The sequence below is a fragment of the Asterias amurensis genome, chromosome 11, assembly GCF_032118995.1.
Source record: "Asterias amurensis chromosome 11, ASM3211899v1".
NCBI lineage: Eukaryota > Metazoa > Echinodermata > Asteroidea > Forcipulatida > Asteriidae > Asterias > Asterias amurensis.
This window is the reverse complement of record NC_092658.1, coordinates 14,378,144-14,400,690: the sequence shown is the minus strand read 5'-3', so window position 1 is coordinate 14,400,690 and position 22,547 is coordinate 14,378,144. Positions and strand designations below refer to the sequence as shown.

The following is a 22,547-nucleotide window of genomic DNA, read 5'->3' as shown; positions in this document are numbered from 1 at the left end:
ACTAATAGCAAGACAATTCTTTAAGAACATAATCTAAACACAAGGTATTAAAGACAGTGGACACTATTCGTAATTGTCAAAGACTAGTCTTCACAGTTGGTGTATCTCAACATATGCATGAAATAACAAACCTGTGAAAATTTGAGCTCAATCGGTCGTTGAATTTGCGAGATAATAATGAAAGAAAAAAACACCCTTGTCACACGAAGTTGTGTGCTTTCTGATGCTTGATTTCGAGATCTCAAATTTTACACTTGAGGTCTTGAAATCAAATTCGTGGAAAATTACTTCTTTCTTGAAAACTACGTCACTTCAGAGGGAGCTGTTTCTCACAATGTTTTTTACCATCTATCTCTCCCCATTACATGTAATCAAGAAAGATTTTATGATGGTAAATATTTGAGTAATTACCAATAGTGTCCACTGCCTTTTGACGCAAACCAAACATACATTGATACCTCAACATGCGATGCCTCAAATCCAATAGTTATAATGCATTTTTTTACTTGTTATTATTTTGTGCTTCCATTTTCCTGCTAGATTTCAATGAATGTGTGAGTTTCCCATGTATGAACGGAGGAGTTTGTCTAGATTCAGTGAATGGCTTCCAGTGTGCATGCTCAAGTGGATACACAGGGACTCTATGTGAAACAGGTAAGTCATGTTTGGGATACTTTACGTTTCCCAGACCATCTGAAAAAAATCAAACACTTTCGATCTCTGGGTGTGATTCGTGGTCATAATGGGTGCCTGCTTCTCGAACACGTTGTAGCAACGTCCTTCGCAATTCAGCTCCTAGCTGCGAGTAAGGATGATTAGCCCCAAATTATTATTGTTATTGTTTCCATTATTTATTCCCCTGCAACGTGACCTTAGAAAGCTCAGATGTTGAAGCTTTCAATAATACAAATTTTTTTACCTTTTGTCCAGACATTGATGGGTGTGTGTCACATTCATGTGAGAACGGAGCAACTTGTATTGACTTACCCAATAGCTACCGATGTGACTGTCCACCAGGCTATGAGGGAATATTCTGTCAAAATGGTAAAGTCCATTTCTTGGTCATCATTTACTGTTTTCCTTTTACATTGTGCTGACTTGTGTTCATGAAGGTATGGAATTTTTTTGGTAATTGTTGGCATTTTTACATATTTATCCTCAGATATCCTGGAGTGTTTGAGTATTCCGTGTATGAATGGAGCTACTTGTGTTGACTTGATCAATGGTTATAGATGCGACTGTGCTTCAGGATTTAATGGAATCAACTGTGAAACAGGTTAGGCCAAATTCATACATTGACAATGTACACATTATGTTATGTTAGAGATATGATGCATCCCACACAGCTAAGTCAGTAAGAAACATACACAGCTTTATATTTGTTTCATATTTTTGTTGTAGATGTGAATGAATGTGGAAGCAGTGCATGTTTGAATGGAGCAACATGCTTGGATTTAGTGAATGGTTTTCAATGTCAGTGTCCTGCGGGTTACACAGGAACCTTCTGTCAAACAGGTTGGTGAATGCAATGCAAATAACGTTAACATATATTTTGTTTGCCTATACACGGATGTGTGTAGAGGCAGGAGACTAAAGGCAGTTCAAATCCTTAATACTTTTAAATAGGGCATGTTCAGACAGTGAAGTTAGACCCGAACTAGTTTAACTTTCGAGGTGGTTGTAAAACGTTTAAAGATGCTATGTCAGACTTTTGGCCGATTTGACCCCAACAAATTTGATTTAAAATTCAATAGGTATTTTGATGGGGGTCGCGAAAGTTACAAGCTTTCATTTGAACCATTGCTCGAAATAGTCCGCCAATTATTAGTAGCAGTGAAATAAAGTGCCCAAAATTAGTTTTTGTTGGGATCCCGACAATATATCACGTGACCAATTCTTTGTCATGGTTCCTGATCATAAAAAGTCAAAGTTAAACTTTTTTCGTTAGAGCGGGTGATACTCTTTGAAATACCATTCACTCAAACAAATCTATTTTTTAATGTTTGGGGCAAAAAATCTGACATAGCATCTTTAAATCTGATACAGTTTATCTTAGGTTTTAAGAGATCAAAGCAGACACGACCCAATTACTCTAACATCCAGTTTTTATCATGTTTTCATTGGTCACAGTGTGTTAACATAATGATCACGGTGGTGAATGGGTCATCTGTTATGAGTTGCGCGTTAGTTCTCTGCTGTGCCACGAGGGTTTTCCAGACCATCTGGTTTTCTTCCCTTAGGTAAAATCAAACACTTTCAATCTCTGGCTGTGCTCCGTGGTCATAATGGGTTGATGTGGCTGGCTGCCAAAGGCGCCCTTGCATGCCTGCTTCTTGAACACGTTGTAGCCGTATCCTTTGCAACTCAGCTCCTAGCTGCGAGTAAGGATGATTAGCCTCCCAAATTATTGTAATTATTATTAAAGATTGCTTGATCAACCCAATGACTTGTTGTAATTGCAGGTGCATGTGAAAGTCTACCATGCTTTAATGGCGCCGTCTGCATTGATATGATCAATGGTTTCCAATGTCAATGTGCAGCTGGCTTTACTGGGGACCTTTGTGATAGAAGTAAGTATGAGTCTACATGTAGCTCTTGCGTATAATGGACCCTTTTCATGAAAAATGCTAATTACATTCACGCATGCGTACAGACCCTATTGGTTGGCAAAGGCTATAGAGTTGTGCACTAAGCAGACACACAATCGCGTCTGTGCCACGCAGCCATTAGCCGTGTACAAAACAGAGCGATGTTCCCTCATTTTGCCAACCAAAGTGTAAGTGCGTACGCGCAATGTGTTAGTGCGCACGCGCAATGTGTTAGCGCGCATGCGCAATGTGCAATTGACATATCATTGAAAGGTTCCATTGTTTTATACAACTGATGTTTTTTTATTTCTGTGCCTTAGTGGGTGCTTCTCGCAAATAAACAAAATAAATATGGCATGTACAGTGGCAGACAGTACTGTGCATATATGAGCAAGTTCTCCTCAGCAGAGTGTGGGTTGAAGTCCCGGTCGCGACACTTGTGTCCTTAAGAAAGACATCCTTCGGAAGGGATGTACACGTACAGTAATTAGTAATGTGTTGTGTAATGCACGTAAAAGAACCCAGTGCACTTACATGTATCGTAAAGAGAATGGGTTCACCCTGGTGTGGCTGGTTTGATTGGCTGCGTATTGTGAACCATGAATTTTGCTATGTAAAGGAGTAGGCCTCATTCTTACTTCTTACCACAATACTTTGCAGGAAAAAAATACTTTTTTATGCCCGTGGGTGTAACAAAGTGCTATACAAGAACCCGATGTTGTTATTATATTATTGAGTTTAATCGACTGCAGTCACCCAACAGAATTACTCAATGTATAGACCAATCCGACAAAACAAAGTTGGTAGTGCCCTCTATTAAAAAATTAACAACTGTGCACCGGTTGCGCAAGTGTTGGGCACCGCGCACCATTTGCTGCCGTGTCTTCAGTGTCTAGATAATCTAGACACTGAAGACACGGCAGCAAATTGTGCGCGGTGCCCAACACTTGCGCGACCGGTGCGCGCCCGGATTGGTGTATATCAGTATGTTTTGTTTGAGTTTGTGCTGATTGCATGTGTTTTTTGTTAGGTGTGATTCCAAGTGGCCTGAGTTTGGCTGTAAATATTGAATAACACCTACAGCCACACATGGAATTAGGTCTTATTTATTCTAACATCCTTCATCACTATTTACTCTTATTTTCCAGTACGCTCTAATCCACCAATCCGAAGCTCGACCTACATAGGGGGAAAAAAACATATATGCTACGACCTCTGTTTTATATCCTACTTTCTCTGTTTTTATTACACAGTGCGTATTGTGAAATGTCATTTTGTCACGCTCCGTATACGGACAGTGCAAAAATTACATTCTAAACTTTGTGCGCAGGTAATAACGCTCTGAAAGTTTTAATTTTGCGCGTTGCAAGTGAGACTGGAAGATAAATTTGTTATCACACGTGCGCTCGTGAAATATTTCACTCGCGCTTGTGTGATAACTTATAAGATTATGTTTACCACTATAGACATTAATGACTGTGTATCACATTCATGTGAGAATGGAGCAACTTGTATTGACTTACCCAGTGGCTACCGATGTGACTGTCCACCAGGCTATCGGGGAATATTCTGTCAAAATTGTAAGAAAGTTTTGGGTATGAGGAATTAAAGCTTGGTGGAAGAATAACTAAGAAAGGTTTGCGGTAGCACCATGTGAATATGTCTTTTGAGTAATGTTGGTTCTAAAAAGAACCAGTGGTTTATGACTTGACGTTTCGATCAGTGTGCTCTGATCGTCTTCAGGAGAATGCTGGACTCTGTTGCTGGATGCTGCTTATGTACTGCCTTGTTTGGGATTAACTGGTAGATGGGCTTGGCTCGGTGGTGCGGGATGACGGGAACAGGAACTAGATAAGCTGGGCGTAGCTCAGTGAAGAATAAAGGCTGGAGCTGGGACTTAACTTATTGAAACCCACTGGGTGTGGGTGGGGAGTGTGTGCTCACTATAACAGTACAATGAAGGAGGAGGAAGCTAGAGGAGACTGAGGGTATACATGTAGATGCCGTGTTTTTTGTTTGTTAAAGTACTGCGATTCCAAGTGAGATGCAAAGGTAAACTTACCATGACCATGATGTAAAACTAACAGGTGAAGAGAGGTCCCGGAAGACTTCCGCGCATCCACAGTCACTTAACAGGGCTGCTAAAAGTACAATGGGAACAGCTCCATGCGGTTAACCTAGCGCAACCACGCTGTAAAAGGCTATGTAAATGTCGTGGAGTTATAAGTCAAGCGGGGTATGAATGACCAAAGCCAGGCACGGTACATGCAACTTTCTGCATAGCAGTGGAAGAAAAAGTACAATGGCTTAAGGGTTAGGGGATGTGTAGAAGATAGTTTTGGGTATGAGGAATTAAAGCTTGGAATGGGAGCATCAATGTGGCCGGTATGTTTGTCAATTGAAATGGTTGTTTATGCTGTAAAGTTTTTGTTCATTGCTATTGTGTGCTTTATAAATAACGGAATCTTTTGCAGCAATTTTTATGTTTATTTAGTTGTTTGTTTATGTGGGATCAGTTTGGCTTAGTGGTTTTTTTTTCTTCTTTTGTGTCTCACTTCTGTGGACCCGGTTCGCATCCCAACTCAGACTGAAGCCTTGCATGTGGGTTTTCCTCCAATGGGGTTTTCCTCCTACTTCTGAATCTGGAAATGTCTTCGTTGTCTCCTATTTGTTCTGTTATTGGCGCTTGTGTTATTGGAAATGCGATAAAACAAATTAAATAATTTAATTATTCTGCACCTACTTTTTCACTTCTTTTTTTCCTTTTCTTTTTGTCTGTTTGTGGCGGTATTGTTGAAATGAATGGCTGCACTTTGTTTTTAAATGTAATTTTGTTCTTGTTTTCTTTATTTACATAACAGCCATTTTGGAATGTGTCAGCCTGCCATGTATGAATGGAGCTACTTGTGTTGACTTGATCAATGGTTATAGATGTAACTGTGCTTCAGGATTTAATGGAATCAACTGTGAAACAGGTTAGGCCAAATTCATATTATGATAATGCACACATTATGTTATGTTAGAGATATCATGCATCCCATATGAATTAAGTCAGTACGGAATATACACAGCTTTATATCTGTTTCATGTTTTTGCTGTAGATGTGGATGAATGTGGAAGCAGTGCATGTTTAAATGGAGCAACATGCTTGGATTTAGTGAATGGTTTTCAGTGTCAGTGTCTAGCGGGTTACACAGGAACCTTCTGTCAAACAGGTTGGTAATGATATATTTGCTGAATTCTTAAACAACTTTAAAATACTTATATCATTATGCATATTAAAATAAAATGTTTTTTTTTTTAATCAATTTGTACAGATATTTTAGAATGTGTGAGTTCACCTTGTATGAATGGAGGAATTTGTCTTGACTTGGTGAATGGATTCCAGTGTCAATGTGCAGTTGGATTTACAGGTGTATTCTGTCAAACAGGTAAATACATCATTACAGGTACATACATGTACAGTACATGTATATGTGGTGTTTTTGACAGCATACCCTTTTTCAAACTTTTAGCCTCTTTCACTTAATAAGTTGACTTGCCGATAAACATCTCTGTGTATTTGAGACTAATTTTTTAACTAGTAATTTCTATTGTCTTTTGTTTCATTTAGACATTGATGGGTGTGTATCACATTCATGTGAGAATGGAGCAACTTGTATTGACTTAACCAATAGCTACCGATGTGACTGTGCACCAGGCTATCAGGGAATATTCTGTCAAAATGGTAAAGTCCATTCCTTATTACATGTACTATAATCTGTCTTTTATTTTGGGTTTATTTACTGTTTACTATTTTGGGTTTATCACTTTTAATTTCACAAATTGATGCAATTAATAACTCATTTATTCATCAGCATTCCTGACCTTTGAGTGTGTTTTCCTTTTACGTTGTGATGACTTTTGATTCTACAATTTATTGTTTGTATTTACATTTATTTCTCACTAGATATCCTGGAGTGTTCCAGTGTTCCTTGTATGAATGGAGCTACTTGTGTTGACTTGATCAATGGTTATAGATGCGACTGTGCTTCAGGATTTAATGGAATCAACTGTCAAACAGGTAAATGTCAGAACAAATTTGCATTTTCAATTGTTGAAGATATCGTTTATATTTATAAAATAACTTACTTGGTGTGTTATTGAAGAAACTTTATGTTCCATGTTTTTGTTTCGTGTTTTTTGTTGTAGATGTAGATGAATGTGGAAGCAATGCATGTTTGAATGGAGCAACATGCTTGGATTTAGTGAATGGTTTTCAGTGTCAGTGTCCTGCGGGTTACACAGGAACCTTCTGTCAAGCAGGTTAGTCATGATACATTTTCTGAATTCTTAAACAACTTTAAAATACATTATATCATTATGCATGTTAAAATAATGGTTTTTTTTATACTCAATTTGAACAGATATTTTAGAATGTGTGAGTTCACCTTGTATGAATGGAGGAATTTGTCTTGACTTGGTGAATGGATTCCAGTGTCAATGTGCAGTTGGATTTACAGGTGTATTCTGTCAAACAGGTAAATACAACATTACAGATCGGTTGCAAATATCTTTTTCAGCCTTGCCTGTTTCAAACGTTTGCTTCTCTACAACTAAACTTTGTTGATCGAATAAGTGTACTTGAAAGTTGTGACTTAATTTCTAGCTAGTAATTTCTCATGAATTTTTTTTGCAGACATTGATGGGTGTATGTCACATTCATGTGAGAATGGGGCAACTTGTATTGACTTACCCAATAGCTACCGATGTGACTGTGCACCAGGCTATCAGGGAATATTCTGTCAAAATGGTAAAGTTCATTCCTTATACCCATCCATGACCTTTCTTTTATTTTGGAGTTCATTACTTTTCATTTTACAAATTGATGCAATTAATAACTCATTTATTCATCAATTACTCTCCCTTTGGGTGTGTTTTACTTTGTATTGTGTTGCATTTTGATCTTGAAGGGCTGAATTCTTCTTCAATTTATTGTTTGTATTTTCATTTATTTCTTACTAGATATCCTGGAGTGTTCCAGTGTTCCTTGTATGAATGGAGCTACTTGTGTTGACTTGATCAATGGTTATAGATGCGACTGTGCTTCAGGATTTAGTGGAATCAACTGTCAAACAGGTAAATGTCAGAACAAATTTGCATTTTCAATTGTTGAAGATATCGTTTATATTTATAAAATAACTTACTTGGTGTGTTATTGAAGAAACTTTATGTTCCATGTTTTCGTTTCTTGTTTTTTGTTGTAGATGTAGATGAATGTGGAAGCAATGCATGTTTGAATGGAGCAACATGCTTGGATTTAGTGAATGGTTTTCAGTGTCAGTGTCCTGCGGGTTACACAGGAACCTTCTGTCAAACAGGTTAGTGATGATACATTTTCTGAATTCTTAAACAACTTTAAAATCCATTCTATCATTTTGCATGCGAAAATAACTTTTTCTTTTCTTCAATTTGTACAGATATTTTAGAATGTGTGAGTTCACCTTGTATGAATGGAGGAATTTGTCTTGACTTGGTCAATGGATTCCAGTGTCAATGTGCAGTTGGATTTACAGGTGTATTCTGTGAAACAGGTAAACACAATATTAAAGATCCATTACATTATATTCTTTTAAATATAGCCTGTTTCATACTGAACAACCTTTTCATTTAAACTGGGCAATATCCTGACAAAACAAGTTATCTTTTTATAATTTGTTATTGCAAACTTCCTTCTAACTGATAATTTGTCCTCACCTTTTGCTTCAGACATTGATGGGTGTATGTCACATTCATGTGAGAATGGAGCAACTTGTATTGACTTAACCAATAGCTACCGATGTGACTGTCCACCAGGCTATCAAGGAATATTCTGTCAAAATGGTAAAGTCCATTCCTTGTTCATTATTTACTTTGTGGTGTTCTTTTACATCTTGATGACTTTTTGATCATGAAGGTTTGAATTTTACAATTTATTGTTTTTGTTTTTCATTTATTTTTCTCTAGATATCCTGGAGTGTTCCAGTATTCCTTGTATGAATGGAGCTACTTGTGTTGACTTGATCAATGGTTATAGATGCGACTGTGCTTTAGGATTTAATGGAATCAACTGTCAAACAGGTATGGCCAAATTCATAAATTGACAATATGCACATTATGTTATGTTAGAGATATCATGCATCCCCTATAAATTAAGTCAGTACGAAACATACACAGCTTTATATTTGTTTTATGTTTTTGTTGCAGATGTGAATGAATGTGGAAGCAGTGCATGTTTGAATGGAGCAACATGCTTGGATTTAGTGAATGGTTTTCAGTGTCAGTGTCCTGCGGGTTACACAGGAACCTTCTGTCAAACAGGTTAGTGATGATTCATTTTCTGAAGTCTCAATCAAATTTCAAATCTGATAAATCATTTTGAATGTTACTAATATATGGATTACATTTTTTTTTTACAGATATTTTAGAATGTGTGAGTTCACCTTGTATGAATGGAGGAATTTGTCTTGACTTGGTGAATGGATTCCAGTGTCAATGTGCAGTTGGATTTACCGGTGTATTCTGTGAAACAGGTAAATACAATATGACAGATCTGTTGCAAATGTTTTGGTCAACATACCCTGTTTCAAATAGTCAATTTCATTCAATTATTAAGTCGACTTACTGATAAACGTCACCATCTCTTGTTTTTATTTTAGACATTGATGGGTGTATGTCACATTCATGTGAGAATGGAGCAACTTGTATTGACTTACCCAATAGCTACCGATGTGACTGTGCACCAGGCTTTCAGGGAATATTCTGTCAAAATGGTAAAGTCCATTCCTTGTTCATTATTTACTTTGTCTTGTTCTGTTCCAAGGGATGACTTTTTATCTTGATGGTTTTGAATTTTACAATTTATTGTTTTTATTTTCATTTATTTTTCACTAGGTATCATGGAGTGTTCGAGTATTCCTTGTTTGAATGGAGCTACTTGTGTTGACTTGATCAATGGTTATAGATGCGACTGTGCTTCAGGATTTAACGGAATCAACTGTCAAACAGGTTTGGCCAAATTCATAAATTGACAATACGCACATTGTGTTATGTTAGAGATATCATGCATCCCCTATAAATTAAGTCAGTAAGAAACATGCACAGCTTTATATTTGTTTCATGTTTTTGTTGCAGATGTGAATGAATGTGGAAGCAGTGCATGTTTGAATGGAGCAACTTGCTTGGATTTAGTGAATGGTTTTCAGTGTCAGTGTCCTGCGGGTTACACAGGAACCTTCTGTCAAACAGGTTGGTAATAATACATTTTTCTGAATTCTCAAACAAATTTCAAATGTGATAAATCATTTTGGATGTTACTAATATTTGGATTTAACTTATTGTACAGATATTTTAGAATGTGTGAGTTCACCTTGTATGAATGGAGGAATTTGTCTTGACTTGGTGAATGGATTCCAGTGTCAATGTGCAGTTGGATTTACCGGTGTATTCTGTCAAACAGGTAAATACATTAACGGGATCCGTTGCATTATATTCTTTTCAATAAAGCCTGTTTTATACTGTACAACCTTTTTATTTAAACTGGCCAATACTGTGACAAAACAAGTTATCTTTTTATAACTTGTTAATGCAAACTCCCTTCTCACTGATAATTTCACATAATCTTTTCCAGACATTGATGGGTGTATGTCACATTCATGTGAGAATGGAGCAACTTGTATTGACTTACCCAATAGCTACAGATGTGACTGTGCACCAGGCTATCAGGGAATATTCTGTCAAAATGGTAAGTTTCCATTCTTTGTTCATTATTTACTTTGTGGTGTTCTTTTACATCTTGATGACTTTTTGATCGTGAAGGTTTTGAATGTTACAATTTATTGTTTTTATTTACATTTATTTCTTACTAGATATCCTGGAGTGTTCCAGTGTTCCTTGTATGAATGGAGCTACTTGTGTTGACTTGATCAATGGTTATAGATGCGACTGTGCTTTAGGATTTAATGGAATCAACTGTCAAACAGGTTAGGCCAACTTCATACATTGACAATACACACATTATGTTATGTTAGAGATATGATGCATCCCACACAGCTAAGTCAGTAAGAAACATACGCAGCTTTATATTTGTTCCATGTTTTTGTTGTAGATGTGAATGAATGTGAAAGCAATGCATGTTTGAATGGAGCAACATGCTTGGATTTAGTGAATGGTTTTCAGTGTCAGTATCCAGCGGGTTACACAGGAACAGTCTCAAACAAATTTCAAATCTGATAAATCATTTTGAATGTTACTAATATTTAGATTAAATTCTTTTTACAGATATTTTAGAATGTGTGAGTTCACCTTGTATGAATGGAGGAATTTGTCTTGACTTGGTGAATGGATTCCAGTGTCAATGTGCAGTTGGATTTACAGGTGTATTCTGTCAAACAGGTAAATACAATATGACAGATCTGTTGCAAATGTTTTTGTCAACATACCCTGTTTCAAATAGTCAATCTCTTTCAATTATTAAGTCGATTTGCTGATAAACGTCACCATCTCTTGTCTTTTGTTTTAGACATTGATGGGTGTGTGTCACATTCATGTGAGAACGGAGCAACTTGTATTGACTTAACCAATAGCTACCGATGTGGCTGCATGTCCACCAGGCTATCAGGGAATATCAATTACTTTGTGTTTTCCTTTTACATTGTGAAGACTTTTGATTCGACAATTTATTGTTTGTATTTTCATTTATGTCTTACTAGATATCCTGGAGTGTTCGAGTATTCCTTGTATGAATGGAGCTACTTGTGTTGACTTGATCAATGGTTATAGATGCAACTGTGCTTTAGGATTTAATGGAATCAACTGTCAAACAGGTAAATGTCAGAACAAATTTTAATTTTTAATTGTTTAAGATATTGTATTCAAGAAACTTTATGCTCCACATTTCTGTTGTAGATATGAATGAATGTAGAAGCAAATTTTATTATTTTGAATTGTAATATTTGATGTGGGTGGTATATTTCAGATATGAATGAATGCCTAAGCAATCCGTGTTTGAATGGAGCAACATGTAATGACATGATCAATGCCTATCAGTGTGTGTGTGGAGCCGGCTTCACTGGTACTCGCTGTGAGATAGGTAAAGTATAACGAAACATTGTCAGCCAGTTAAACAACATGGTGATGGGCTATCCCTTGTGCCATGTGAAGAGGCAAATTTCAAAGAGTTACTTCAGACCAAAACTTTGATTTGCACGTCAACCATTTTGTCCATTATTACATTCTCCTGAAGACGATCAGAGCATACTGATCGAAACGTTGAGTTGTCAACCACTGGTTCATCTCAGAACCAATGCTACTCAAATCAGATTTACTCACGGGGCTACCAAAAACCTCACTTAATTACCAGAGATATGTTACTAGTGAAATACCATGGCATATGTTGTGTTGAGGACATGGTTCCCTGTAAGATGGTCCGTAAGGCTGGATTTTTGCTGAGCAATATTTTCTCCTTGGAGCAGCTGTTTCAAGTTTAAACCCAAGCCCAAATTTATGGATCTGCTTAAGCACAAGAATAAGCTAAGCACAAAACTATTGAATTGTTTTTGCCAGAAAGAAAAGCTAGCAGCCAAAACACTTATTTCTCTTCAACTATCTTCTCTGCGGTAGTTGAATTTAAAGCAAGACAGTTCTGTAAAGAACAATCTACCTGACAAGTGGATACACACATGGTGTTACAACAAATCAAATATATATTGATACATGCACCACTCAAAACCCATACGCTATATTTGAATTGCAAATTTGTATTATTGTTGTTTGCTTTTGCATTGTGCAGCTAACATTTCGTGCAGCTAACACTTTAACAGCCTTGTGCCGAATCATGCTTGCTTTGCTTGGGTGTATTATTGCTTGCTTGGTTATTTTTCTTGTAGATATTGATGAATGTGCCGCTAATGTCTGTCTGAACGGTGCTTCTTGTGCTGATTTTGTTGCTGGTTATGTCTGCATTTGTGCGCCAGGTTGGCGAGGACTCAATTGTGATATTGGTAATGATATGCACTTGATGAAGGTGCATTCCTCATTTGGCTTTTACAATTTAGTAGAATTAAGCAAGACAGTTCTCTAAAAACAAACTCTACCTGGCAAGTAGATACACACATGGTGTTACCGCAAACCAAATATATATTGATACCTCACCATGCAACGCCTCAAATCCTATATGCTTTTACAATTTATTGTAATAATGTGTTTTTCTTTTTCAAAACAAGGTACTTGGTATGGTATCCTTTTTATCTGATGCAGCATTTCTGTGTAGGCATGGCGGAATTGTGTGCTATAAAAAAAAACAATAGACAATCGCAATGAATATTTTTAATGCAGAAGTGATTTTGAATAAGAAGTCTTTTTATACTGGGCATTGGTTTTTAATTGTGATTGTTTTTTTTTTTTTCAGCCATCATTGATTGTTCGTCTGGTCTTTGCCAGAATGGAGCCACATGTTTTAATATTGCAGCGGGTTTCCTTTGTCAATGTGCTGTTGGATATGAAGGGGAGCTCTGTCAGTCTGGTAACCTGATCAACGACACTAACCCAACATTACTCTTACTTCATACATCACCATCTAACACGTTCATGTGATTTACACTGGGCCTGAAATATTAATTCTATCAAACTCGAGCCTCGCTCCCATGGGCGGCCGTATCGATACCTCTTGCCACTAACCCCTGGAAGGGATGTGCTGAAAAACAATGCTGATTGGCTCATGAAATTGGTTAGGCATTAGATGTAAAGTGTGCGCGCACGAAGTTTTAAGATATTTGCGGGTTTTTTTTATGGCTAGAACCTTCTTTAAGGCGAAAGACATGCCTGCGCACTTAGAAAGGATTGATCACAGGCGCTCATTAAAATGTGCTGGAATCTAAGGGGTTATGAGAGAGAAAGGCATGCTGTGAAAAATGGCGCAGCGAGATCAATCACCCCTGGGAACGAGGTTGATCAAACTCTCACAATGTAAATAATTGGGTACAGCAATGTAGTTTCATCTTAGTGGTGTGTTGTGGCCAGGGGATCTAGTTCACCGGATCCATGCTCTGGTGTGGTTAGCAGCAGAGTGTGGATTCAAAGCCTGGGCCCAATTTCATAGAGCTGCTTAAGCACAAAATTTTGCTTAAGCAAAACAATCCTTGCTTAGTAAAATCAGATTACCGGCGAAGACTCCACTCAATTGTTATGCTAAGTAAACAACAGCTAAATACCAGTCACAAGCAGTGTATATGGCATGAAATGCTGGCCAGTAACATGTGTAAAATAAGCGAGCTATTTTCTTGCTTAAGCAACTTTTTTGCTTAAGCAGCTCTATGAAATTTGGCCCAGGTCATGACACTTGTGGCCTTGAGCAAAACACTTGACCATAACTGCATTGTAAAAAGTTGGGAAGATAGTGCATTCTGCTTTGCCAGCCAGGCTCCTTGTGGGTGACCCCAATCCTTATGGACTGTGAAGGGGGTAACCCTGTTTCAGCCCTAGGAGTAGGTGACAATGTGTCCCTGGTGACAGTTGATTTGAGTTGATATCTCAAATAAGTTAAGTGTAGCCTTCACCTTGAATTGGCGTGCGGCCTTGTGAGTTGGGCGATACCTCATTAAACAAAATTTACATTGCATTGGCTTAACTTTACTAGTCAAGTTGTCAGCATATAGTGTCTCAATGTGTCTCAACTTACTTTCCAGATGGGGAATGGAGGCACATTGCTCTGAACTTTTTGCTTTTCCTTATTTTGTTTCTTTCAACTCATGCCATCATTATTTTGTTCATTTTCCTCATTTGTTTCCATTGAGTCGATTAACATGTCATGTTATGCTTTGTGTGATCTTACTAAAATATGTTGACATTTCATACCACCATGTAATCAAATAACTCAATCATTTTTATGTGTTTTACATGTATATTCGGTAAATGTTTTAACACCTACTGCATTTTAACATCCATTGTTTTTGTTTAGTATATGTGTTTGTGTTTGGTATATTTTCATCCCCTTGTACGAAAAGAGTCTTAACGAACGTATTTTGATTTTTGAGGTTGTTGCTGAGGGTTCTTATGACAGCCTATATACATGTAGGACAGTCAATATGTGTGCTATACCATGTATACAGGATTGTTGTTACAATAATCACTGATTTGTAGTCACTGTTAAAGACACTGGACACTATTGGTAACTACTCAAAATAGATATTAGCATAAAACTTTACATGGTGACCAGCAATGGAGAGCTGTTGATAGTAAAACACATTGTGAGAAACGTCTTTCTTTGAAGTAATGCAGTTTTCGAAGAAAGAAGTAACTTTCCACTTAAATATTTGAATTTGATTTTGATACCTAAGAATTAGATTTTGAGGTCCCGAAACCAAGCAAGGGTGTTTTTTCTTTCATAGTTATCTCACAACTTTTATTGAGATACACCAAGTGAGAAGACTGGTCTTTGACAATTACCAAAGGTGTCCAGTGTCTTTAATAGTTTATGAAACACTAACCGTTTCTGTACTGGTTGTAGATTGTTTTTCGGCAACAGGATTGACCGACTTAATCTAAGAGACTGCAGTGAGCTGTTCTGACTATTCCACAGGAGTAACCCTTTGTTGTTATTTTTTTTAAACAAAATACACAGTCCATATTCTGACTAACAAACAGGGATTACAACCTTTGGGTCACACTTCTGTTTCATCCTTTTTCAGGCACATGACGACGTGATGTATTTTATGTTAACATGTATACTATGTATTTATCTCTAATACTATATCCTACTACTACATGTATAACCATTGATCCAAAAGAAATGTGTACTTCACTTCTGTATGACCAACTCGACTGAGTCTGAGATTTCATATAGACCCATTGCACACGCGCAGTGCCCATACACATGCCATTTTGGGGGGGTCAAAACATGCACAAAAGGATGGTACACATGTATACACGTGTACATTGCTGCATAAACATGTGTACCATATCTTCAGTGCATGTTTTGACCCCCAAAGAGATGGAGATGCACACAGATTCGTGCTGCAGGTGTATGCGCACTGCCTTAGAGTCTATTTTATTCTATGGTCTTCACTAGGCCAGAATCGATACTGGAACGGGATTTTATTTATAAAACCAGAATCACAATGAAAAGAGACTAAAACCAAAGTTTTGTCACCTACTGCACATGTAACTTGTTCTATTTGATCAAACATTTGGAACTCGGCATGATTGAAAGATATTTGTGAAAATCAATCTCAACATTTGAACATTATTCCTTAAAGACAATGATGTTGAATTGGGAAAAAACCAAGACCACGGACGTGTCCTGTCCCGAGTTTAATCACTGGCCTTGGTGTTCCAGTGTAAAATGCGAGCCTGGTGACTTGGCCTATTAGTGCAAATTTTGTAACATTCTTTCTGGCACTATTATCAATAGAAAGCACAAAGGGTGGTTTTGAATGTTTTGAATGGTAGAAACCATTTTGATGAAAGAAACTTATTCACAGCAAGTGTTTTATATGATATACTGAAAAAAAGGAAACAAAATTGTAAATGGCCTGAGGTTTCAACCCAAGCAGAGTCTTTCTTTAAGGGTAAAAAAAAACTGTTACATGTCACTGTGGTGAGGAACACTGTCATTATACTTGTGAGTAATGAAATGTTTTTTTCACTGTGTTTGAATGTTACAGCACGTACTGATCTTTGTGCCTCCAATCCGTGTCTCAACGGTGCAGTTTGTAATAACTTCTTTGAGTTTTACACATGTAGCTGTGTGACAGGATTCACTGGTCTTCATTGTGAAGGTAAGCATCAGTCTACATGTATATCACCGTTATAACTAATAGCGTTGTGGCCTAGCGGTTAAAGGCACCGGACTCAATATACAACTGTGACGGCACTCATGGTGTTTTGTAAACCCATGGGGGGAAAATGGCAACCGAGGCGAAGCAAGGGGCAAGGGGGGGGGGCATTTGCACCCATTGACCCCTATCACAGCATGCAACAATTGTTTTGTTATACCTTGGTCAACATTATTATTCCTCTTCTCAAAGTTCTGCTGTCATCTTTAAACATTATTACAGCAGAGTATGCAGTGGTTTAATAAGCAGATAAACAGTTATAAGAAATAAGAAACAATTCTTCACTGTTCCCTCGAACCCGCTACTGTTTTGTAAAAAGTTCTAAAAATCGACCAACGATGGAAACAATCAAGGTATAGTGCACTGGTAAAAATAACTCATGTTACTCTGTGTTGTGCGATATGCAAAGCGCGCACTTAGCCATGGCACATGCCATTTTGTATCACATCACGTGATTGGTTCTTGACCAATGAAACTTCACTGTTGGTTCCGAGGTACATGTAAAACAAGCTTGTTTCTGATCAGCAGAGTGAGGGTTTAAGTACTGGACGTGACACTTCTGTCCTTAAACAAGACACTTATAACCATTATTGCTTCGGATGGGATATAAGGTCGTAGGCCCTGTGTGCCGTGTAATATAAAAGAACCCAGTGCAATTGTCATTCTATGTGGATGTTGGGAATAATTTGCCATTAAATGAAAGATAACTCTTTGAACATTTGTTGTTTCAGTCCACATTGGATGTTTGAGTAACCCATGTTTGAATGGAGCTACATGTACTGAGGCTGGTGCTGCATATGTTTGCCAGTGTCCGCAAGGCTACCAAGGAGTCAACTGTCAATCAGGTAAGGTCACCATGGTCTAGTGGTTAGACTGCAGGACTTGCAGACACAAGGTTGTGGGTTCGAATCCTACCAAGCTAACCGAGGTCTAGTGGTTAGACTGCAGGACTTGCAGACAAAAGGTTGTGGGTTCGAATCCTACCAAGCTAACTGAGGTCTAGTGGTTAGACTGCAGGACTTGCAGACAAAAGGCTGTGGGTTAGAATCCTATCAAGCTAACGGGTCAAGTGGTTGGATGCAAGACTTGCAATCACAAGGTTGTGGGTTCGAATCATACCAAGCTAATCATGGTCATGTGGTTAGACTCAAGAACTTGCAAGCACAAGGTAGTCTGGTAGTGGATTTGAATCCTACCAAGCTAACCGGTCAAGTGGTTGGATGCATGAATTGCAATCGCAAGGTTGTGGGTTTGAATCCTACCAAGCTAACCGGTCAAGTGGTTGGATGCATGAATTGCAATCGCAAGGTTGTGGGTTTGAATCCTACAAAGCTAACCGGTCAAGTGGTTGGATGCAGGATTGCAATCACAAGGTTGTGGGTTCGAATCCTACCAAACTAATCATGGTCATGTGGTGAGATGCAGGACTTGCAATCACAAGGTTGTGGGTTTGAATCCTACTAAGGTAACCGGTCCAGTGGTTGGATGCAGGATTGCAATGACAAGGTTGTGGGTTTGAATCCTACCAAGCTATATAACCATTCCAGTGGTTAGACTGCAGGACTTGCAATCATAAGGTTGTGGGTTTGAATCTTACCAAGCTAACCTAGGTCTAGTGGTTAGACTGCAGAACTTGCAATCACAAGGTTATGTTTATATTTCCACCATACAAAAGTTTGAAAATCCTACTTAAAATCTGATAAATAATTGACTTGTTATTTGTTTCAGTAATCAACAACTGCGATGGTAATGGATGCTTGAATGGGGCTGCATGTTTCTCTATAGAAGGAGGGTATCGATGTGAATGTCCGGCTCAATTTACTGGAATCTTCTGTGAAATATGTACGTATGTCACATTATTAAAAGAGGGCGCTGTTTTAACCTGCCATGTCAAATGTTTTGTCTCCCATTTTACGTTTGATTTTTGTCATTGTTAAGTTGAATTCCTGTGTGCTATTTACGCCCCCGTGTTTTAATGTCAAACCCAAATTTTTCTCTGTAATATTTATGTTTTAAATATATATTTTGTAAATTCAATGTAGTTTTGGCTACTAAATTGAATGTTTAAACAAAAAAACATGAATATTACAAGCAATTTCATGTAACCATTACATCTATTAATTTTATCCGAATAAAAATAAGTGATTTTAACACTGTTAGTTGTGTTTTGTTATTTTCTAGCTACCGTAAACTGTGCCAGTAATCCATGTGAGAATGGAGCAACATGTGTAGATGAACCCAGTGGGTTCCAATGTAATTGTGCCACAGCTTGGGAAGGGCAATTCTGCACCATACGTAAGTATCATTATCATGTCGGTTTTACCCAGGTCGAAATTACAGTTGAACCTAGTTAAACTGGGTTTAACTGGAACTAGTTGAAACCAGTTGATAAACTAGTTGAACACAGTTAAAACCAGTTGGTTTATATGGAAAATGGACAGAAACCAACTGGTTTATAATTTCAACCTAGTTGCACAGTTAAACCTAGTCCAAACCAGTTGGTTAATATGGAAAATGGACGAGTTTGGTCACTATCCAGTTGAACCAGTTGACCCCAGTTAACTAGGTTCAACTGGAATTTTGACCTGGGTAAGGCTGTTGTGCAGTCTGTTTTTTGTTGGCCTGCTTTCTCTCTATGGCTCTCCTCCACTTGGTCCTGTCCGTGCCGTCCATTGCATTGACCCCTAGCAGTTCCATGTTATTAAACACGGAGCTCTGACATTAAAGTCACACTCGCCTATTGTCTGCCTATTACAATGTATCTACCATTTCGGAATTTAAGTTAATTATAAATATATGGTGAGCTTTCGAGTTGCCTAAAATGCTCCGTACACATTTGCATTCAGGGAATCTGGGCCCAATTTCATGGCTCTGCTGACTGCCAAATTCTGTGCTTACTATTAGCTTCTCGCTGGTTGTGCAAGTACTACATGTAGCTTTGTAAGCGAAGAATACATGTACCTAGTAATGTTGAGACGGTACCCTCAAAAGCATAAATTCCCTGCTAACGCGTGAAATACGCTTGATAAAAGCACGGAATTCCCTGCTTTAGTAAGCACATAATTTTTGCTATGGTAAATCAGAGCCACAGAATTGGGTCTTGTCTCTCACATTAGTGCAGGCAAGATCCATTGTGTGATAGCAATAAATTAATCGGGCCAATCATGTTAGTTTTTGCCTGCAACAGTATTAAGGGGTTCTTTCTTAAAAAAAAAAAAAAAGGTTGAGATGTTCCTCAACTAAAATCAAGATATAGCACTGCTTAAATTTGCATTGGGAATAAAGAATATTTTTTATTTTACCCATATACACTGATCGATGTGTGTTATCACTGCTTAAATACATCGGTGTATATGGAAAAAAAAAACTAAATTCAAGATGGCGTGTTAATACAAGAAATTTAGTCGACCATACTAATCTAAAAACATTTGCCTCTCACAGACATATATTATTATATCAATGCATTCTGCTAGTTATGAATAAGTTATTTCAGTGCATAAATGAGAAGAAGACAAATAAAAAAGTACAAAAAATTGAAAGATTCAACAAATGCTTAACTTGAAGTGCATGTGCATAATCTGGTTAAATATTGTCATATTGTTTTGTCTACAGCTCGTGTCGATGTCTGTTTATCTACGCCATGTCTGAATGGAGCAACATGTGTCAACTTGTTTGACTTCTATGAATGTATTTGCGCATCTGGCTACTTCGGCGCTAACTGTCAAGGTAGGTTTTCACTTAAAAATACTTCTGTGAATTTATTTTGGCGTGTCGTTGCCAAATCGTTTAAAGTGCATCAGACTGAAGTTCTGGTGTTGTCAGCAGCAGATTGTGGGTTCAAATCCTGGTCATGAAACTTGTGGCATTGAGCAAGCCACTTAACCATTATTGCTTCAATAAAAGATAGGGAAGTAGTGTATTCTGCTCTACCAGCCAGACTTATTGTAGATAATACCTATGCCTACGTCCTTACGGACTGTGAAGGGGTGTCCCTGTTTCAGCCAAAGAGTATGTGTCAATGTGCCCCTGGTGGCAGTTGATTTGGGTAAACAGCCTAAACCAGCTAAGCATAGCCTTCACCTTGAAATGGTCATCTGGCCTTATACATGTACATGTATCTATCTATCTAATAACAATAATAGTAACAACAAATTCTTATATAGTACTATTCACAATAACTGTATCAATTCCCTTTACATTGGTGCCCTGGTCATTTGGCCAATAACATCCATTTAATCTTTCTCAGCTCCCTATTGGGGAGTATACAGCCCCAGCTGCCATGGCGCTCCAAAGGCTTTTTCATACACAACGTCAACCTCTACCCACGCAGATACCCATTTATACCCCTGGGTGAAGACAAGCAGTTATTGTTAAGTATCTTGCTCAAGGACACAAGTGTCACGACCGGGATTCGAACCCACACTCCGGTGAATAATGTAATAGTTTGTGTCAAAGATGAAGAATTATTAATATTATTGTTATTATTTATTCGACCACAACAAGACAAGCACAAAACATAATTGTTGCTTCTATTGTTTACTTTCAGAGTACAGAGGATGTGAGAGCAACCCCTGTATGAATGGTGCAACTTGTTTGGATATGACTGATCGCTATGAGTGTACCTGCGCTCCTGGCTATACTGGCGCTCTCTGCCAAGGAGGTAATCACTACTGCATCTTAATCTATTGGCTTCATTCATCATCATCATGTCAATTTAAAGGCCCTTGTCCACTCTGTTCTCGGTTGACCTGCCTTCTGCCTTGCATCCCTTGGCGTCCTTTACATGCATACATGCATAAGGCATTTATAAAGCGCCACTAAGTCAAGAACGCAGCGCATTAGGTTGGGTATAGATTACATGTATGTTTGATACACTTCTTGAATTTTCCTAGAGAGTCAGATTTCCTGATTGAAGTGGTGAGTATATTCCAGTTGTTGGGAGAAAAATGAGAGAAGGTGCGTCTTGAAGCAGACTTAAGAAGCTTGACTGAGTTTGGTTCCATGAGACGTGTCACTTGCATTGACTCCAAACAGTTCCATGTTATTCAACACGGAGCTCTTCCACCTCTTGCGCGGTTGGCCAACAGGTGTGGCTCCGACCACAATTACATTGGTACACCTCTTGACCCAGTTTGGAATAACCTCAAACTATTTCCAGACAACCGATGTGACATAGGAAAAATTATCACTCAAATTGTTCACCTTTCTCCTGAAGATGACTACACGCTGGCCATTTCCGCTGAATGCTTCTTTTTACAGTTTTTTGTATCATGTACAGTCCACACTTAACAAACTATTTGCTTAATACATGACTAATTATTAAACTGGTTTTTGATTCCAGCTGATCTGCAAGTTTACATTGTTCTTAATCTTTACAAGAGTTTATGAGTTAAACAATTATTTTTTCAGATTATTAATTTTTGGTTGCTTTTATCATATTCAGACCTAGAATTTCATCTTTGAAAAAGACGGCTGTTTTGTTTTCGAAGGGGATCTTCCATTGGAAATCTTAAAGTCTATAGACCTTAATCATGGTGATGGCCATGTTGATTTTACTCCATACAAGTAACAAGCAATAAGCAACAAATAGATATTTGGTTGGTAATCCTGTTTTGATCAAGGAAGAAGTTTCATGCTAAGCAAAATTTTGTGCTTAGCAGCTCTATGAAACTGGGCCCTGGGTAAACGAGTCCATGGCCTCGGTAGCTTCTGTGTAATTCCAGGTCTGTATATTGCTGCTTGTCATTGTAGGGCTATTGACTCAACCTAAAGCTAATAAACCCACTGGGATATTGCTCTGTTATTTGTAACCTGTTTACCCACATTTATCTATCAAACAGAAATTGACATGTGTATACCCAATCCATGTCAGAATGGTGCTGTGTGTACCAACCAACTGGTATCCTACCAATGTACATGCTTAGCAGGATGGACTGGTGCTAACTGTGATCAGGGTAATCAACCAATCTTTACTATGCCAGTTCTTTTTGACGATTATATTCAGACGCCACAGTTTATGGATCTTGCTTACTCTCTGTAACTAAATTGTGACTAAACTGTGAGAGCTTGCCCTGAACAATGTGACATACAATTGACTCAAGTCTGAGGG

The 22,547-nt window shown here is 37.9% G+C and overlaps 1 protein-coding gene across 1 annotated transcript in view; it reads left to right on the top strand.

The window, feature by feature from the left end:
• LOC139944191 (uncharacterized) overlaps positions 1-22,547 on the top strand; it is an 83,196-nt gene that overhangs the window by 43,240 nt on the left and 17,409 nt on the right. Inside the window, exons 38-75 of the mRNA XM_071941158.1 lie at positions 541-654; positions 931-1,044; positions 1,163-1,276; positions 1,402-1,515; positions 2,463-2,570; positions 5,450-5,563; positions 5,690-5,803; positions 5,906-6,019; positions 6,202-6,315; positions 6,538-6,651; positions 6,780-6,893; positions 6,995-7,108; positions 7,267-7,380; positions 7,593-7,706; positions 7,835-7,948; positions 8,048-8,161; positions 8,337-8,450; positions 8,574-8,687; positions 8,814-8,927; positions 9,026-9,139; positions 9,266-9,379; positions 9,501-9,614; positions 9,741-9,854; positions 9,952-10,065; positions 10,237-10,350; positions 10,475-10,588; positions 10,887-11,000; positions 11,318-11,431; positions 11,584-11,697; positions 12,494-12,607; positions 13,015-13,128; positions 16,268-16,381; positions 17,170-17,283; positions 18,167-18,280; positions 18,620-18,733; positions 20,051-20,164; positions 20,985-21,098; positions 22,279-22,392. Coding sequence (XP_071797259.1) covers positions 541-654; positions 931-1,044; positions 1,163-1,276; positions 1,402-1,515; positions 2,463-2,570; positions 5,450-5,563; positions 5,690-5,803; positions 5,906-6,019; positions 6,202-6,315; positions 6,538-6,651; positions 6,780-6,893; positions 6,995-7,108; positions 7,267-7,380; positions 7,593-7,706; positions 7,835-7,948; positions 8,048-8,161; positions 8,337-8,450; positions 8,574-8,687; positions 8,814-8,927; positions 9,026-9,139; positions 9,266-9,379; positions 9,501-9,614; positions 9,741-9,854; positions 9,952-10,065; positions 10,237-10,350; positions 10,475-10,588; positions 10,887-11,000; positions 11,318-11,431; positions 11,584-11,697; positions 12,494-12,607; positions 13,015-13,128; positions 16,268-16,381; positions 17,170-17,283; positions 18,167-18,280; positions 18,620-18,733; positions 20,051-20,164; positions 20,985-21,098; positions 22,279-22,392 — 4,326 coding nt within the window. The remainder of the gene's footprint in view (positions 1-540; positions 655-930; positions 1,045-1,162; positions 1,277-1,401; positions 1,516-2,462; positions 2,571-5,449; positions 5,564-5,689; positions 5,804-5,905; positions 6,020-6,201; positions 6,316-6,537; positions 6,652-6,779; positions 6,894-6,994; positions 7,109-7,266; positions 7,381-7,592; positions 7,707-7,834; positions 7,949-8,047; positions 8,162-8,336; positions 8,451-8,573; positions 8,688-8,813; positions 8,928-9,025; positions 9,140-9,265; positions 9,380-9,500; positions 9,615-9,740; positions 9,855-9,951; positions 10,066-10,236; positions 10,351-10,474; positions 10,589-10,886; positions 11,001-11,317; positions 11,432-11,583; positions 11,698-12,493; positions 12,608-13,014; positions 13,129-16,267; positions 16,382-17,169; positions 17,284-18,166; positions 18,281-18,619; positions 18,734-20,050; positions 20,165-20,984; positions 21,099-22,278; positions 22,393-22,547) is intronic.